General features: G+C 51.4%; 1 protein-coding gene across 2 annotated transcripts in view; it reads left to right on the top strand.

The window, feature by feature from the left end:
- The window catches only part of LOC100971960 (unconventional myosin-XV), a 74,160-nt gene that overhangs the window by 53,301 nt on the left and 8,415 nt on the right, over positions 1-12,444 (top strand). For both annotated transcript variants that reach the window (XM_057300317.2, XM_034942284.3), the window contains 8 exons: positions 635-729; positions 1,294-1,371; positions 1,792-1,888; positions 4,428-4,588; positions 5,658-5,791; positions 9,693-9,826; positions 10,212-10,345; positions 11,835-11,975. In XM_057300317.2, coding sequence (XP_057156300.2) covers positions 635-729; positions 1,294-1,371; positions 1,792-1,888; positions 4,428-4,588; positions 5,658-5,791; positions 9,693-9,826; positions 10,212-10,345; positions 11,835-11,975 — 974 coding nt within the window. The remainder of the gene's footprint in view (positions 1-634; positions 730-1,293; positions 1,372-1,791; positions 1,889-4,427; positions 4,589-5,657; positions 5,792-9,692; positions 9,827-10,211; positions 10,346-11,834; positions 11,976-12,444) is intronic.

Raw genomic sequence — 12,444 nt, 5'->3', positions numbered from 1 at the left:
AGAAGGAGGCTGGGGCCCCTGTAGTCACCATGGCAGCCGTGGAGGAGATAGGAGACCTTACCCTTCCTGCCTCTGAATGCTTCTCTGATTCAATTAACAAACATTCAACCCACAGATGAATAGACCCAGCTCCCTATGGAAGAGCTCCCAGATGCATAAAAGCAACAGAATGTGCCCTAGAACTCTTGACTCAGAGAAATGGAGCACTGATGCTGGGGTCTCCTGCACTGGGAGGCCTGGGTGAGGGAGGGCAGCTGGCAGGGTATCCCAGCTGGCATGAGCAGAGCTGCATCACCCTAGCCACAGAGCCTGTGAGATACAAGCTCCCCAGTCAGCAGCTCAGGGTGACAGCGGTTTCCAGGCGTATAGGTTGCCAAGGGGACTATGGGCTAGATAAAAGGTCCTTAGCCACGTGGGATGTGGGTTCAAATCCAGCTCTTAACCTCTAGCTCTTGACCTTGGGCAAGTCACTGTCCCTGTCTGAACTGTTTCCTCAACTGTCAAATGGGGGAGTAAATGCCTTCCCCACAGCTTGTGGAGAGAATGCAGTGGGCTCATGGTTGGTGGCAAGAGGAGCGAGCCCCTTTCTCCCACAGTCCACCTTGGGCAAGGCCTGGACTCCCTGCTTCTGCAGGGATCGCCAAGGCCTGTGAGCAGAACCTGCAGAAAACCTTGCGCTTCGGAGGTCGTCTGGAGCTCCCCAGCAGCATAGAGCTTCGGGCCATGTTGGTGAGCATGGGGTGGGAGTGGGTTCAAAATGAATGGGAGGCTGGGCGCAGTGGCTCATGCCTGTAATCCCAGCACTTTGGGAGGCCGAGGCGGGCAGATCACCTGAGGTCAGGAGTTCGAGACCAGCCTGGCCAACATGGTGAAACCCCGTCTCTACTAAAAATACAAAAATTAGCCGGGCATGGTGGCAGGCACCTGTAATCCCAGCTACTCGGGAGGCTAAGGCAGGAGAATTACTTGAACCCAGGAGGCAGAGGTTGCAATGAGCCAAGATCGTGCCACTGCATTCCAGCCTGGGTGACAGAGCGAGACTCCGTGTCAAAAAACAAAAACAAACACACACAAAAAAATGAATGGGAGACACAAGCCCTGCCCAGAGACCTCTCTGTCAGGTGCATTGCACTCAGGGGCTTGCAGACAGGCCCTGCGCGGTCCAGGTGCTCAAGTGTTCCTACACGTGCCAGCCCAGGATCCTTTGGCTTGGGAACTCCCAGGGCAGGAGACAAGGGCTGTCCCAGATCCTAGGACCCAACCTGTCATCCCTCTCCCACCTACCTACCCCAGGCAGGCCGCAGTTCCAAGAGGCAACTCTTTCTTCTTCCTGGAGGCCTTGAACGCCATCTCAAAATCAAAACATGCACTGTAAGTGAAGAAATGTCTCCTGCAGCCAGGTACTGGAGGGGCAGGGACAAGGACAGCCCAGGCTCCAGGATGGGGGTGGAGTAAGCCCCCAATGATGCTGAGCCCTCCCAGGCTCTCCCACAGCCCCACAAGGCAGGACTTATTTCTCAGAAGAGCAAACTGCATCTCAGAGAGGTTAAGCCTCTGGCTCAGGGTCATCCTGCAAAAAAGGGACAGAAGCAGATTTTAAACCTAAGTCTCAGACCACAAGCTGTGTTCTTTCCCTGCCTGAGGCTGATTCTCAGAGACCTCAGAGGATTGTGCGCCTTTGTGAAGAGGGCTGAGGAACTCCACACATGGCCTCTGGGGGCCTGAGTGGGGCCAGAAGGACAGAGGTCAAGCCCAACTGGCATGGCCTCATCTCTTCCGCCCCACCCCCAGGTGGCCCTGGACGTGGTGGAAGAGATATGTGCTGAGATGGCTCTGACACGCCCTGAGGCCTTCAATGAATATGTTATCTTCGTTGTCACCAACCGTGGTGAGTGCCAGGAAGACTGAGCATGCTGGGCCCATTCCCATCCCCGGGCCTTGTGCCATGTGGGGCCCTCCACCCAGATTTTAGGGCCCAAGTCAGGTGCCACTTCCTCCAGGAAGCCCCTTGACCCCCATGTGGAAGGATCTCTGTGTGTACCAAGCACGCCCAGCCCTTTATCTGTCCCTTTCTGCTTTGCTTAGTTTGCCTCACCTTATGATGAGAGCCCTCTCTCATCCCTCCCTTTGTCCCTCAGGGCATGCTCAATGTGAGGACACAGGCTGTGCCCTCAAGGAGATTACATCCTGGGAAGGTTTCCATTAATAGCGCCGCATATTATGGAACCTGTAGGAACCTATAGGTGCAAGCCTTCTTTCCTGTCTTTCATGCCTTAATAATGGCCAGAGAAGCCCCTCCCGAGGTGTCACTAGCCCCTCTCGAGGGCTCCTGGGACCCTAGGTGACTGTCATGCATCCCAAAGCCCCTTCCATCTGCTGACTGCCCACTCTAGATCATGGTCTTGCCTCCTGTCACCAGCTGGTCAGCTCCAGCAACCCCCAGCCAGCTCTCCCTACCGCTGCCTCAGCCCTCAGCCATGTGCCATCAGCCCTGCCTGCCCAAGTCCAGCTAAGACATTAGGGGAGAATGGCAGGTAACAAAACGGTCCTAATAACTGATATTTATTGAACGGATGCTGTGCCCCAGGTACAATTCAAAGCATTTCAGGCTGGGTGTGGTGGCTCATGCCTGTAATCCCAGCACTTTGGGAGGCCGAGGCAGGTGGATCTCTTGAGGCCAGGAGTTTCAGGGCAGCCTGGCCAACATGGCGAAGCCCCATCTCTACTAAAAATTAGCCAACCATGGTAGTGTGCACCTGTAATTCCAGCTACTCAGGAGGCTGAGGCACAACAATCACTTGAACCTGGGAGGCGGAGGTTGTAGTGAGCCATGATCATGCCACTGTACTCCAGCCTGGGTGATGGAGTGAGACTCTATCTCAAAAAAAAAAAAAAAAAAAAAAAAAAGCCAGGCGTGGTGGCTTGCACCTTTAATCCCAGCACTCCGAGAGGCCGAGGCGGGTGGATCACCTAAGGTCGGGAGTTCGAGACCAGCCTGAGCAACGTGGAGAAACCACATCTCTACTAAAAATACAAAATTAGCCAGGCATGGTGACGTTTGCCTGCCACTCAGGAGGGTGAGGCAGGAGGTTGCAGTGAGCTGAGATCGTGCCATTGCACTCCAGCCTGGGCAACAAGAGTGAAACTCCATCTCAAAAAAAAAAAAAAAAGCATTTCATTCTGTGAACTCTTTTAATCCCCATGACAACCTTATGAAGTGGATGGAGACTGTTAGCTTTTCCAATTACAGATGGGAAAACTGAGGCCCAGGGAGGCTGTATTAGTTTTCTATTGTTGCTATAACAGATTATCACAAATTTAGTGGCTTAAAAAAACATAAATATATTACCTTATAATTCTGAAAGTCAGAAGTTCTAAAATGAAAATGGCATCAGGGCCAGGTTCCTTCTGGAAGCTCTAGGGAATAATTTGTTTCCTTTCCTTTTCCGGCTTCTAGAGGCTGCCCGCATTCCTTGGCCCATGGCCCTTTCCTCCATCTCCAAAGCCAGCAGTGTAGAATCCTCATATCTCTCTCCCTGCCAGCCTCTGCTTCTGGTCTCACATCTCCTCCTCTGATTCTGACCCTTCTGCTTTCCTCTTATGAGGACCCATGTGCTGACGACGCTGGGCCTGCTTGGATAATCCAGGATCATCTCCATCTCCACATCCTTAACTTAATCACATGTGCAGAGTGCCTTTTGCCAGGAAAGTGACATATTCATAAGTTCTAGGGATTAGGACCTGGACATCTTTGGAGGGGTCATTATTCAGCCTGCCACAGAAGTTGTGACTTACTCACAGTCACACAGTGGTAATCATGTAATCATACCAAACTCCCTCTCTTTAGTAAGATTTCACTGCAGGTGTGAGATGGGTGGCAAAAATGTCAGTGCAAGAGAGAAAAACTTGGGCTTCTCCCAGGCTCAGACCCCAATCCTCCCCACCCCCACCTATGCCAGGTACCTGGCAAGGGGTCTCTCCTGAAGGAGGTCTGCAGAAAGGCACCCACTGGGTCTCATAGTGTGAGGCCTCTTGTGTTTGTCCTTGTTCCCAGCCTCCTCTGGAAAGGAGCTGGGCCTTCTCTGAGAATAATGCAGGGCACTTTCCCAGATCCAGGCAGGCCACACTCGGGGCACTCCTCAGGAGCCCCTCTTTCCCCAGGAGAAATGGAGCATTACTTAAAGCTTTGAATTGGAGTTATTACCATCTGTGGTCATCAATATTTCAGTAAAACATAGGACACCCCATTCGACAAGCATGCTCTCCTAATTTAATGAGGAAGCTGTGTCCCAGAACAGGCAGGTGGCTTGTCCGAGGTGATACCTCACCTGGGTAGCAGATTGGGGTCTGCACACATGCTCTGTACAGGTGCACACATGTGTGTGCACACATGCCCCCACCCAGCCCTGCCTCCCTGCTCTCTGCAGGCCAGCATGTGTGCCCACTCAGTCGCCGTGCTTACATCCTGGATGTGGCCTCAGAGATGGAGCAGGTGGACGGCGGCTACATGCTCTGGTTCCGGCGTGTGCTCTGGGATCAGCCACTCAAGTTCGAGAATGAGCTATATGTGACCATGCACTACAACCAGGTCAGCACACTTAGGCTTCTCTGGACTCTGGGACCTTCTAGGCTCCCCTGGGCCTGTGAATCAGACTCCACAGGCTTGGTGTTTGAAGTGTTCATGATTCAGGCCCTGTGGACGTCTCTAGCCCTGATGCCTCTGCTCCCCTATGTGGTCTCTTTGGAGAAGTCGAAACAGCCCTCACCACCTTTGAGAGCCTTTGCGCATGCCATCCCTCCATCTGCGCTTCCTGGCTTATTTAAGTCCTTCCCAGCAAGCTGCCCCCAAACAGCACCTCTTCCATTAGGCCTTCTTTGCATTCCCCTTTCCTTTGGATATCTTCCTCCTCTGAACGTGGGCCTGTCCTTTGCTCCAAGTGCTAAGCCAGGCTTTGCTAGTACTGTCATTTTTGTCTGTGTGTTATTCTGTGAGACTTAGAAGTCCTCTAAGTCAGGATCATGGAGTTTACAAAGTCTGGGTTTTCTCCTACTGTGCCAGTATGTGTGGAAGTGCTTGGACAGAAAGTGTGTGTTTTTGTGGAACTGGTGCCAAAACTTCAGGAATTGTACACAATATGGTCACGTAGATTTTGTGGCCACGTGGTGTCACTGTTGAAGCATGGCCCTGTGCAGTCCAGCACCATGCTACTCAACCTGAGGCTTGTGGACTGGCAAAAACGGGAGGCAAATCCTCAAGTCCCGCCTCAGACCTCCTGCCTCAGACCCTCAGGAGCCCAGCCTGGCTGTCTGTTTTGGCAAGCCCTCCCGTGGCTCAGGCACACTCAGTTTTGAGAAACAGCAGGCCTGATAGATACATGTCCACACTGCAGTGTTGATGCTCTGCTCTCACCAGCCAGCCCACATCCTACACAAGGTTGCTGTGGGGACTCCCTCATGGGCATCAAGGCCACAGCCCTCCCACGTCACCCTTATGTGCTTCTGCCATCATTCCCCAAAACCCAGGAAAGTAATAGGCCATCCTATCCCAGAAGAGGATGGGGCTGCAATCATTAAACATGCATGTCCCCAGGTCCCCTGCAGCCAAGTGCCTGCACGCATGCCTGCCTGGCAGCCCCTCACCCAGGTGCTCCCTGCAGGTCCTGCCTGACTACCTGAAGGGACTCTTCAGCAGTGTGCCGGCCAGCCGGCCCAGCGAGCAGCTGCTGCAGCAGGTGTCCAAGCTGGCTTCACTGCAGCATCGCGCCAAGGACCACTTCTACCTGCCGAGCGTGTGAGCATCTGCCCTCCTGTCTCAGCTGGGGTGGACAGGCAACCCTGCCCTCTCAGCCCACCTCCACCCTCCTCAGAGCTGGCAGTCCCCAGGCCCTCAGACTCCCCTCTTATACCAGTGGGGCTGTCTGGGAAGGGGCTGTCCTTGCCTGGGGGCTGAAGTCTTCCAACTAGCCACAGGAGCTGGGACCCCCGCCTCTCTTTCGCAAGTTGCTTCTGGCTGGTATTATTAGCTCAGAGCAAAGGTAATGATAAAAAAAGCTTTCAGGACACATGTTCCCTGTGGTCCAGGAAATACATGTGGCTATGCAGAAAGATTCAGCCACAAAAGCATTCACTGCAATGCTGCTACAAGAGCAAAAGATCAGAAGTAACCTCAATATCCAGCAACAGGGAGTCGTCAAGTAAATTATGGGTGTTAGCCTTTATTTACTTATGTATTTAATTAATTATTGATTTTCTCTTTATTTTTTTAAAAATGATATACCACTTTTTATAGAGACGGGGTCTTGCTATGTTGACCAGGCTGAACTTTTTTATTTTTGTAGAAACAGGGTCTTGTGGCCGGGCGCGGTCGCTCATGCCTGTAATCCCAGCACTTTGAGAGGCCAAGGCGAGCGGATCATGAGGTCAGGAGATCGAAACCATCCTGGCTAACATGGTGAAACTCCGTCTCACTAAAACTACAAAAAATTAGCCAGGCATGGTGGCAGGCGCCTGTAGTTCCAGCTACTCGGGAGGCTGAGGCAGGAGAATGGCGCGAACCCGGGAGGCGGAGCTTGCAGTCAGTGAGCCGAGATAGCGCCACTGCACTCCAACCGGGGTGACAGAGCAAGACTCCGTCTCAAAAAAAAAAAGAAAGAAAGAAAGAAAAGAAACAGGGTCTTGCTACTTTGCCCAGGCTGATCTTGAACACCTGGGCTCAAGTAACCCTCCTGCCTCAGCCTCCCAAAGCAGTGGGATTACAGGCATGAGCCACCCTGGCTGGCCTAGACAGCCTTTAAACTGATGTTCTCTAAGTTATAATTAATGCTCACAATGTAAATCAGTCATTCTCAAATTTTTGGTCTCAAGACCTTTTTACACTCTTGAAAAGAGGACCTTGGCCGGGCGCCATGGCTCACGCTTGTAATCCCAGTACTTTGGGAGGCCGAGATGGGCGGATCACCAGAGGTCAGGAGTTTGAGACCAGCCTGGCCAACATGGTGAAACCCCATATCTACTAAAAAAATTAAAAAAAAAAAAAATTAGCCCGGGGTAGTGGCGGGTGCCTGTAATCCCAGCTACTCAGGAGGCTGAAGCAGGAGAATCACTTGAACCCCGGAGGTGGAGGTTGCAGTGAGCCGAGATTGTGCCACTGTTCTCCAGCCTGGGTGACAAGAGCGAAACTCCATCTCAAAATAATAATAATAATAATAATAATAATAATAATAGGCTGGGCACAGTGGCTCACGCCTGTAATCCCAACACTTTGGGAGGTCGAGGTGCGTGGATCACCTGAGGTCAGGGGTTTGAAACCATCCTGGCCAACATGGCGAAACCCCATCTCTAATAAAAACACAAAATTCCGGGCATGGTGGCGCATGCCTGTAATCCCAGCCACTTGGGAGGGTGAGGCAGGAGAATCACTTGAAACTGGCAGGTGGAGGGAGGTTGCAGTGAGCCAAAATCATGCCATTGCACTCCAGCCTGGGCAAGAAGAGCAAAACTCCGTCTCAAAATAATAATAATAATAATAATAATAATAATAACAGGACCTCGTGGCCGGGCATGGTGGTGCACGCCTGTAACGCCAGCTACTCGAGAGGCTGAGGCAGAAGAATTGCTTGAACCCAAGAGGCAGAGGTTGCAGTGAGCTGAGATTGTACCACTACACTCCAGCCTGGGCAATAGAGTAAGACTCCGTCTCAAAAACAAAAAAAGTGGACCTCAAAGAGCTTTTGTTTATGTGGGTTATATCAATGAATATATTTACCCTGTTAAAATATTGATTTATTAATTCAGTTAAAAATAAAAATTAACCCACTAAATGACAATATAAATAACTTTTTATGAAAAATAACTCTATTTTCAAAAAAAATTTAGTGATTCATGGGCGTGGTGGCACATGCCTGTAGTCCCAGTAACTGGAGAAGCTGAGGTGGGAGGATCACTTGAGCCTGGGAGTTCGAGGCTGCAGTGAGCCGTGATTGCACCACTGGACTCCAGCCTAGGTAACAGAGCAAGACCCTGTCTCAAAAAAAAAAAAAAAAAAAAAAACCATTAGTGAGAATTTTACATTTTCAAAGCTCTGTACTTTTACATTTTCAAAGCTCTGTACTGTCTGACTTAAGGCAGCTGGCTTCCCAGATCTGCTTCTGCAGTCAGCCTGTTACCATCTCACATGTTATACAGCCTCTGGAAGACTCCACTGTACACTTGTTGAGAGCACAAGAGAGAAAATGACAAGTTCCTAATGTGATGAAAATGATTTTCAACCCCCTCGACCACACTTTGAGAACCCCTGGAAAAAAGAATAGTAAGATGATGTCCGTACCATGTGTATTCCAGTGCCTGTAACACAGTAAGGGCTCAATATGTAAAGCTCCTTATTTTTATTTTTATTTTTATTTTATTTTATTTTATTTTATTTTATTTATTTTGAGACAGAGTCTCTCTCTGTCACCCAGACTGGAGTGCAGTGACCCCATCACGGCTCACTGCAGCCTTGACCTCTTGGGCTCAAGTGATCCTCCCACCTCAGCCTCCCAAGTAGCTGGAATCACAAGTGCATGCCAAAATGCCCAGCTAATTTTTAAATTTTTGTAGAGACGGGGGTCTTACCATGTTGACCAGACTGGTCTCAAACTCTTGGGCTCAAGTTACCCTCCCTCCTTAGCCTCCCAAAGTGTTGAGATTACAGGTGTAATCTCAACGCTAGCCACCGCGCCTTGCCCAAAGCTCTTTTTTTAATGTATAATTTTAAGTGAAAAGAGCAGGAAGCACATAAAGATATAATCCCAATCCTGGATGAAAATAATCACTGAGTTCTTACTTTTTGCAAGGGACTCTGCATCTGCATTATCTCAGCTATTCTTCCCAACTCCATTTTATTTTCCCCATTTACAGATAAGGCCCAGAGAGGTTATATGGCTTACTGAAGACTAGCCAGCTAATGGTGGGGGAACTAGAATCCAAAACTGGGGAGGCTGGGTTCAGATGCCAGACCCTTACCCCAGCAGTGGAAAGAAGGACAGATGTTACCCAGGGGATCTCTTGGGAGGAGGGGGTTCCCCTGGTTTTCTCCCCACCCTTCCTTCATCTGCAGCTCCAGCTGGTCAGGATGGGCTGGTACTGCTATTGGTATTTTCCAGATGTCCAAAGAGGTAAAGGGGCTGCCTGAGGTAGCAGCCAGCGTATGTCAGAGGGAAGAGGGCTGGGGCAAGCTGATGCCCAGGGGCCTCAGCCTGGAGGCCCAGCACTCCTCTGCTCAAGGCTCTGCACAGCCCTGTGGCTGCTTTGCCTACCCTGATGTTTCCTCTCAGCCCTCCGGCTTTTGCTTCTCCTTGGGGGCAGAAGGTATGAAGGATGAAATTGCCTTGAGTTCACATCTTGCCCCCACCAACCCATGCCGCTAACTCACTCAGTCACTGTGTGACCTTGAACTAGTCAGTGAACTTCTCAGAGCCTCAGTTCCCTTAACTGCAAACAGGGATCCTAGCAGTACTGGCCCCAGCCATGATTAAGCAGTACCAAGGCACTGTGGGCACCTCTACCCCACTTTCAGCCCATTTACACTCCCTAGCATTTAGTCTTCCAGGGAGGTGCATAGATCAGGACTGCTTTGCATGCCCGCTGCACAGTGAGGATTGCCTGAGCCTGGGAGCTCACTCAGGACCTTTTTCCCCTTCCTCCGTACACAGGCGGGAAGTCCAGGAGTACATCCCAGCCCAGCTCTACCGTACAACGGCAGGCTCGACCTGGCTCAACCTGGTCAGCCAGCACCGGCAGCAGACACAGGCGCTCAGCCCCCACCAGGCCCGTGCCCAGTTTCTGGGTAAGAGCTGCAGGGCAGGGGAGGTGATCATAGGGGGCTTTGCTGAGGAGGGTGGTCATGGAGGATGGGTGTGGAGGCACCTCTTTCTTTGCACAAAGGCATTTTTCAGTGCCAGTCAAGCTGAGCACCTGCCTGGAGAAAACATGTCTTTACATTATGGAAATGTCACCTAGGCTCAAAGTGGCCCTGGGCAGAGGAAGAAGAGCTGCAAGCAGGGATAGAGGAAGAGGCCATGAGAAGGGAGACCAGAGAGATGGGAGGAGACCCAGACCAAGGGCTTCTGCACTGGCTGGACACAGCCCAGAGAAGCTATGCAGTTCAGGGCCATGGCTGTTGTCAGTGAGCCCTGCCCAGCACGTAACTGCCACCCCCTCTCCCTGCCCAGGCCTCCTCAGCGCCTTACCTATGTTCGGCTCCTCCTTCTTCTTCATCCAGAGCTGCAGCAACATTGCTGTGCCAGCCCCTTGCATCCTTGCCATCAACCACAATGGCCTCAACTTTCTCAGCACAGAGACTCATGTGAGTGGCCTCAGCCTGGCACTGCCATCGCCACCCTCTGTTCCCTGGTCCCCAACCCCCTCTAAGAGGCCAAGACCTCCAGCCGCCGAAGCCCAGTTCCACTGCTTACCACCTTCATGATCTCAGGCAAGTCTCTTCCCTTCTCTGAGCCTTGCTTTCCTCATCTGGAAAATGAGGATAAGAGTTGAGCCCCACCCATAGGGCTGTTGTGAAGGTGAGATGAGGTAAAACATACTCTATGCACTCAAATAGTACATCTGTGTGCTTAGGCTGCCATAATAAAAGACCACAGACTGAGTAACTTAAACAACAGAAGTTTATTTCTCACAATTCTGGAGGCTGGTGGTCCAAGGTCAAGGTGTCAGCAGGTTTGGTTTCTTTGGTGGTTTGCAGACAGCTGTCCTCACTGTGTCCTCACATGGCCTTTCCTCTGTGTGCACACAGCCCTGGTATCTCTGTGTATCCAAATTTCCTCTTATAAGGACATCTGTCATATTGGAGTAGGGCCCATCCTAACAGCTTCATTTTAACTTAGTCACCTCTTTAAAGGCCTTATTTCTAAATACATTCTGAGGCACTGGGAGTTAGGATTTCAACATGGGGATTTGGTGGGGGACATAATTCAGCCCATAATAAGTAGGACCTGTTACCCCCTTAGTTTTTGCTCCCAGAACTAGACCCTGCAACAGGGATTCCAGGGCAAGTGGTTGATTTAGAGTTGATTCCAGGAAACACTGGAGTGAGGAAGTGAGACAGGGAAGGGATGGAGCCAGTAGAGGGGGTGTTAGCAAGCAAGTTGCTGATGTGGGCACCTGGAGGTCAGTCCAGCTGGGGAGCCCTGAGAGACAGACTAGAGCTTTCCTTCTCTCCTGGGGGTGAGGGAGCTGGGGTGTCCATTCAACACTTCCCATCTGTCATTAGCAAGAGCTTCTTTCTGAGGCATTAACTATCTATCACTCTGACTTTCCCTGTATGTGGTCCAGGTTTGCTTCCTGGGCCAGAAAACAAGCCCCTAGACAGGCTAGGTACTTGACTCACATCTGCAGTCCTAGCACTTAGGGAAGCAGAGGCAGGAGGATTCCTTGAGCCCAGGAGTTTAAGACTGGCCTGGGCAACACAGGAGGCCCCATTTTCCACAAAAAGGAAATTTAAAAAAGAGGTGGAGGTGTTCACAACAAGCAACTTTGATGTGAAGTTCAGGGCACCAATACCTCTCTATCCCAAGCACTTAGAGCACTTAGAACAGTGCCTGGTACATGATAGATGCATCATCTCATCAGTATTTGTTGAATCAATTTTATAGGTGAGGAAACTGAGGTCCAGAGAGGTAAAGTGATTTGCTCAAGGTCACGCAAGTCACTGGGGAACTGGTACTTGAACTGGAGTGAGTCTCCTGCCTCCTACAGATCTGATTTGCAGGGCAGGGGTAAGAGTGGTTGAGACTATCCTCGCCCACAGGCCTGTCCGGCCCCTCTCCTCCTACTCCCAGGAATTGATGGTGAAGTTCCCCCTGAAGGAGATCCAGTCGACGCGGACCCAGCGGCCCACGGCCAACTCCAGCTACCCCTACGTGGAGATTGCGCTGGGGGACGTGGCGGCCCAGCGCACCTTGCAGCTGCAGCTGGAGCAGGTGGGCCCAGCGCTAAGCCCAACATTCCACTCACTGGGCCCTTCTCTGGGCCTGGCTCCAAGATAGGTCAGGTCCCTGCCATGCCCCAGGGAGTATCCAGGCCAGTGCATGGGACAGAACCAACCACAGCACAGCACGGAACTGCAGATCATTATGGGTGGCCATCCAGGGAAGCAACTTGGCAGTGGGAACACAGGAAAGGGCAGTACGGAGCCATAGAAGGTTGATGAGAGGGCAAGGACACTAGAGGTTTGAGAAAGTTCACCTGGGCTGAGATGTGGAGGCTGGATTGTAGGCCCCAGGATTGAGGGTGGAGAAACTGGGCTTCCTGTGTGACAGATGGTGAAACTGAGACCCACCTGCCCTGTGCCTTCCTATGTTTGTAGCAACTGTGGCTGTTACTTAAAAGGCAGGGGTGAAACAGGCACCGTGGCTCATGCCTGTAATCCCAGCACTTTGGAAGGCTGAG

Source organism: Pan paniscus, chromosome 19 (assembly GCF_029289425.2).
Source record: "Pan paniscus chromosome 19, NHGRI_mPanPan1-v2.0_pri, whole genome shotgun sequence".
Lineage (NCBI taxonomy): Eukaryota > Metazoa > Chordata > Mammalia > Primates > Hominidae > Pan > Pan paniscus.
This window is presented reverse-complemented; position numbering and strand designations above follow the sequence as displayed.